This window comes from Paramisgurnus dabryanus, chromosome 13 (genome assembly GCF_030506205.2).
Source record: "Paramisgurnus dabryanus chromosome 13, PD_genome_1.1, whole genome shotgun sequence".
Taxonomy (NCBI): Eukaryota; Metazoa; Chordata; class Actinopteri; order Cypriniformes; family Cobitidae; genus Paramisgurnus; species Paramisgurnus dabryanus.
Window position 1 is genome coordinate 5,634,481 of NC_133349.1, and position 7,088 is coordinate 5,641,568.

General features: G+C 35.3%; 1 protein-coding gene across 2 annotated transcripts in view; it reads right to left on the reverse strand.

Annotated features, from left to right (window-relative positions):
* Nucleotides 1-3,407, reverse strand: part of paqr6 (progestin and adipoQ receptor family member VI) — a 30,191-nt gene extending 26,784 nt beyond the window's left edge. The window contains exon 1 of one of the 2 annotated variants that reach the window (XM_065298824.2): nt 3,192-3,407. In XM_065298824.2, the coding sequence (XP_065154896.1) occupies nt 3,192-3,201 (10 nt within the window). In that variant the 5' untranslated portion in view covers nt 3,202-3,407. The remainder of the gene's footprint in view (nt 1-3,191) is intronic. The other variant, XM_065298825.2, reaches the window with a different exon arrangement.
* Nucleotides 3,408-7,088: the final 3,681 nt, after the last annotated feature.

Here is a 7,088-nt window from a genome sequence, read left to right on the forward strand (position 1 = left end):
TGACCACAGAATAAACGCTTTCATAACACTTCATATTTCTGTCCTGTGTCATACCGAGATTTTCTTTTTAATTTTGTTAATAAAGCCTGTTTTAACACACTAAGAGAGAGAGACAAAACTGATTATAATCTTGAAAAATGCATCACAGATAACTTTACTTTTTTTAACATTTATCCATTTGGAGTCGCCTTGGAGTCCAGAACAACATACAGTTCGATACAAGCTAATAGGCACGAGCTGGTATGATATTTTGGCGGTATGGTAACCTAAAAGTCACCATGAAACAGAAGTAGCGATTGTCTTATTTTTCCTGTGCGTTTTTTGCCCTGTATATCCAAGTGAATTCAAGGTCTGATTGGATTGTTTGAAGTTGTGTCTTGTTGCTAATTGCTAATCGCAGCGATCTTCTCCCACCTGCGATACCCAGGGTTCCCAAACCTTAGTTAACTTCACATTCAAGGACCTTTTACAAACTTTTAGGTCCAATACAAATTCAAGGACTAAATGTGGGGACACATTTCAAGTGAGAGCAAGGTTACATCGTGTTACCTTTTAAGATACATTGTTACAGTTCCCTTTCGAGGGAACTCGCGCTGCGTCACTGCGGTGACACTTTGGGGACGCCTCCACGGGACAGTGCGTCTGAATGTGTAAATCAAATTCAACCAATGGTGAGGCTTAATGACAAAGACAGGGTGACGCGGGAGCCAGGAAGTATATCGCTATCTGAAATATCGCCAAAGACGGCGTTACAGGGACGCAGGAAGTACGGCAAGGAAAACGAAGCATCTCGTTTCCTTCTCAGGGAACAACATTTACATACGTAACCTGAGAAGTTTTCATGTGCCAAACACAACTATGCAAAAAAGCATTTTGGTATAAATAAACATTCACATACAGAAGACATAAGCATTTAAAGTGAACAGTTTAGCACGTGTGCTTAAAAAGTCTAGAATTTTATGATATTATCCTACACTACAGGGAATAATATGGATTTTTTTCCAGAAAACTTCTTGCATAAAATAGATTCAAGCACTTTCAATGACATGTATCTATGTATGTATATTTTCAAAATCTTTACAAGGCCTTGAATTTTTTTCCCCAGATTCACAAACTTTCAAGGATTTTAAGGACCCGTGGGAACCCTGCATACCATATGACAAAAAGTAAAGAGAGGTCGTTTTAAGGAGGACAGGAGATTTGCGTTTTTGATTAAAGATTATAATGGCACATAATTTTTTTTTTAATAACGAAGCTCCCAAATAAGTCATTTGTAAAAAAAACCCACACGATATTCCAAAACAAATTACAGTTTTTTTTACCATGACTTTAAGCAACAAAAAAAAAACAGTTTTACGGTATTGCGACACTGAAATGTGTTATTTTTTTATGTCTGCATATACAAACAACAACTTTTCAACTGAACACAATAGATTTAATTTTTAAGCATTTATTTTTGTAATATATATTAAAGGTAAACATCAAATCAGTTACATGACTTAAATCTTTAATGAATTTTGTGTAAACACAACTCATACCTTGGAAACAATATCACAGAATATTTTATTGGTTTTGAAACCTTACTATTTAAAACCTTGGTATACATTGAAACCGGTCCCATGCCTTCAAGCTATACATTTTATCAGTATGCATTCCATGGTATTGAACCCACAACATTTTGCGCTGCTAATGCAATGCTCTGTAACATCTTAAAACTCAATATAATGTTTCGAGTTCAATACAAGTTCAGCACTATTAGCTGTATGGGTGGCCATAAAGAATGATTACTTAAAACTATTTTAACATTCATTTTTTATGTTTGCGGTAATACACATACAGTAGTCTGCTGCAAGGCATTCCAGACGATCTCAAGGCATTTGAATTTTGACTTATGTGTTATAATAAACACAATTCGTGTGGGTGGGTTTGCTCCTAATAAACAGTTCTTAGCAGTTAGTTAAATCCCAGTATGATATCCTTCCCGTATCACGCAGGGGTCACCGAGTTTACCGGCTTTAAATAACATCCACAGACATTGCACAGACATGACTGGCCAGAGATTTTATCCCACTAGTCTCATGTTATCACGTACAGTATATGATCCCCTATAGACCCCATTGTGAAAGCATTCCCGTAAAGTGTTTTGAATTGAACCCATTCCTTTAAAGATCACACATTATCATCCACTTTTCATCCCTATCCATGTTTAAATGTTATTGTGACCACCAAAAAAGTAAATTATAATGTAGTCGACACATGACATGCAGGACTTTATGTTATTTAGGTCATTCACATGACTTTCTAAGGTAAAGTGTCACCCATTAGTTCATTCACACTCCCTAGAAGTATGTTAAAACTACAAATATCCCAAAACATACACCTCCCAAACATATTTAGTAACCACATACATTGAAGTTATCTTAATATATACATGACACTTAAGTCTAGCATGAAAAGAGGCAGATCCAGGCGTGTACAGTAAGAGTTACAGTAAAGCAGGAGCTTGCAATAGTCCCTATATTGTATCACATATAGAAACAGAGGCCTGTTCACGTGGACTATAATGCATGGGTACGTGTTGCATATATGTACTGGTCTGGAGGAAATGACATGCAGTTCACCAGTCTATATTTAATCTGACCCAGGGGAAAGTGCTTTATGTCCAGAAAAGTGTTCCTGGAAAAGCACTAAGTTAGCAATGCAAAGGTCTTGGGTTTCATTCCAGGGACCATAAATATTGTATGCTGATAAAAGGAGTGTAGGGAATTCACTTTATGCCGCTTTGTGTAAAAGACAAATGCATACATGTAAATGTAAAATGCAAAAATTTTCCTCAACTTCTTACAACTTGTTACTGGATGATCTACATTTCAAAACTTCTCAAGTAAGTAAATACGTGCAAACTTAACATCACCTAATCATTAAAAGCTACACTTTTGTAGCAAGTGTCATTTCAGTTCATTGCCTCGAATATTCTTGAGATATGACGTGTTGTATTCATGGAAAGCATGCTATTTTCATCACATTCCTCCTCTGTAAACCCTTTAAAAGTTTAAAATCACATGCATGCAAACTTTTAATGCATGCAAATAGCTATGCATGCAAAATCTTACATTTTATCCGCATTTTACGCTTCTAAACAACAACAAAAACAACAACATTAAGTGAAGTAGAACATTAAAAGTGCAAACCTTTCAGCATGATCTGGTCAATGAGATCATTGGCGCGTGTCAGTTGGAGATGTGAGGGCGCCAGTTTGGGATCCGGAGCGTAACAGTTAATGGAAAAAAACAAGCGCGAATAACTACAAATCCATGACCGAGTTACGAGCTAAAGTTAGTGGGAAGCCCTGGGAATCGCTCGGGCTTTGTGTGTCTCTCGCATTCCTCGGAAAGGAGCGCTAACTGTGAGGGAACTCCCACTCTCCGTGCACGAGCACGCGCTCATTGGATGGAGACATGAAAGAAAGTCTGTGTGTCCAGAATCAGGAGACCAAGCCCGAACAAAGCCACGGAACCCGTCCAACTACTTTTACTGCTCTCTATTTATCTCGTATAATGTATCATACTATATTCTTATTCAAGATTAAAAAACATTTTGTCCTGCTATAGTATAGTGTAGATAAGTATAGTATTTGGTTCAAAAAAGTGTAGAAATTACTACAGTATACTACAATTTACTATACCGTTTACTAGTCAATTTTAAAATACTGTATTTACAGTGGTTTCGGATTACTTTTTGCTTCTATGCGTAATAAACGATGCCAACAACAACAAATTAGATTAAAACTTTGTATTTGTTTTAGAGTAGACGGTGAGGCACGCGCGTTGTCGTGGTTACGCGTCTGGACGGAACTTAACTTCCGGTTACTGTTTCTTTAGTGGCTAAACTGAATTCTTGAACAAAAACCTTGTCGAAAATAATGTTTTTTCCTAAAGACGAGGGTAGGTTTGTCAGACGATCTGTAGTTAACATTATAAAGTACACATTTTACACAGTAACAGTTAGTTTTTGATATGCTTTAGCTATTATTTGAACTAAGGGAATCTACTTGTTGTTTATTTTGCTTGTTTTTCAAAAAAAAAAAAAAAAAACTACTCAAAAAGGACTGTTGTTATTGATTCTTTGCTAAGTTTACCGGAAGTTTTGTTTGTTCCATGAAAGCCATGTTGTTACGCCGTTATTGTACAGTGAGATTAGAACAGCTAAGGGGAGTGTATAGATTTCTTTAAAAAAAGTCTAAATTTAGTGTAAAACACGTAAATATGGCGTCACTGCCTGACTGACAATTAAATAATTAGATTTAAATACTTTAATAAATAATATAATTAATAGTGTTGGGCAAAGATTAATCGCGATTAATTGCATACAAAATAAAAGTAATTTTTTTGCATAATATACAAGTGTGTGCAGTGTGTAATTATTATTTATATATAACACACACACACACACACACACACACACACACACACACACACACACACACACACACACACACACACACACACACACACACACACACACACACACACACACACACACACACACACACACATACACATTCTTTTATGTATTTAAGTCACATTTACATGTGTATTTACATTTTTAAATATTCTAGATTTAGATAAAATATATATATATATATATATATATATATATATATATATATATATATATATATATATAAATTCTAAAACGTATATATGCATGTGCATGCATTTAAATATACATGATTATTACACACAGCACACACATATATTATGCAAAAAATAACTTTTATTTTGTATGTGATTAATTGCGATTAATCTTTGCCCAGCACTAATAATTAAATAATTAAACAGCAAAAATTATATTATTTAAAAAAATATTACTCTTCCGCCAAGCAAAATAGTTTTTCATAACAGTTGCCAAGAAACACACGGTGGTGCAGAAATACTGATGTAATGAGTTTACAGATAATCAGGACGGAAATATCCGTTTTATACTTAGTACTGTAAAACCTAAAACTTAAACTATTTGAAGGAACCGATTGCCTTAAACGGTTTAAGTTTTAAAACACATTCATTTGAGTATTGTGAACTTAAAGAGCTCCTATGGTTCGATTCTTTTGGTTCTCATTTACTTTGGTGTGAAAGTGTGTATTAGTTGGCTACATGTTAACGATATGCAAAAGTTACGCACCCCAAAGTAAACGATGATGCTAGTTATCGTTTCCAATGTAAATCTCTTTTCTTGGACTCCAACGAACACAGTTTCCTGGGATTGGTGATGTTAAGAAGACTGAAATTATCATAATTCCCCCCGCTTTGGATTCACAGCCTGTAAGTTTACTCCTGTTAGCATTGCATTGTGAGCGAATCTTTCAAACATGGTAAGGAGCATCACATTTCCGGCTGACGTCAGAGGTATTCAGGCCAATCACAACGTACAGATTAGCTGGCCAATCAGGGACACAGCACTTTTCAAATCAATGAGTTTTGTACAAAATCCGTGCATTTCAGGAAAAGAAGGAAATTTGAAGCTACAAAAATGTACGGTATGTGGAAAATAATGTGTTTTTAAACCGTAAACCACGCAAACACTTTGTATTATAGCAAATACATAAAATAATGTTGTTTTTTTAGCAATGAAATATGTGCACTTTAAATATAAGTGCATATGACTCAATATATTTACATACACTTAAATGGTTTAACTTATCAGGTTTTATACAGTCAATCCATCAACAAATTGTTAAAAAAAAGGACAGTGTAGTTTTTTCAGCATAGTTTGTAAGGGAATGGGAGAGATAACCCTGTATTTATTCAATGATTAATGTAAACATATGTACAGTTGACACAGGGAGGCCATGAAGTACAAAAAGTCAAATCCCATACCATAGGAGCCTTGCTGTTATTTCGCACAAACTGAGTTTAACTGTACAATATTTGTTCAGTTGCACGCTCTTAAATGGTGCAGATGATGGGTTTCTGGTAATATTTATTCTTGTAATAAACCTTCAAAACATACTCTGATTATGAAATGTAAAATGAACTGTTTTGAACCCAACAGTATAGTTCATCTTTCACCATCTTCCCATCCACCATGCCACTGAAGCCGATGGGTTCATTTGGGCATTGGACAGGACTGCAAATAATTCTTCCTTGAAAGTGGGGCAAAACCCAGCTATTCAGTGTTGGGATAGCACTGGGGTCTCTGCCAGCATACTGGCCATAAAGGCACAATGTAATCTTGGCAGAGGACCCGGTGTAGTTGAGGGCACGAGACAGAGAATAGTGCCATGGGGACACAGAGACCTACTTTCAACTAAATGGTGATGGTTAGGTTCTTAGCTTGTGTGTTTTCAGTTTAGATTGATTCATTGCTTGATAAGATTTTATTTGACTTTTTAATGTTGGATCTAAAATATTTAGTACATAAAATAAATACATAAGTGTATTTTTATTTAAAGCATGGTAAAAAGCTATCACCGGGATAATACCCTTTTACAAGGTCTAATAAAGGGTATATAGTATTTAGGTGCATAATATACAGTAATGTGAAAAAGTGTTGGCCCACTTCCTGATTTTTTTGAATATTTGTCACACTTTAATGTTTCAGATCATGGAACAAATTTAAATATTAATAAAAAAGATAACACAAGTAAACACAACATGCAGTTTTAAACTAAGTGTAATGGATAAATTATCCACTTTGATGGCTGAACAAAAAAAAGGCTTGACGCTCACTGTCCAAAAAATTCAATTTTCCACAGCATAATTTTGCAGAACTGAAGGATTATTTATTACATGAAAGTAACTCCATACAAAATGAAAAACTCAAAATCGTAAATAACTAAAGGATTGCAAAGATAACTTGTAGATTGTATTTCTCATGGAGTCAGGATTTGAGGTCAAAGACTGTCACTTCCTGTTCTGGCCACACCCTCAGGTGGAGTCACCAGAGGCCTTTATCTCCAGAGGCCTTGCATCACCAGCTTCAACCCCTAGATGGTGTCAAACTCAAAAAATAGCTCACATGAGATATTAAATTAAGTACAACCTAAATTAATCCTATTTTAGCTCCTACACATCCGGCCCCTAAATGTT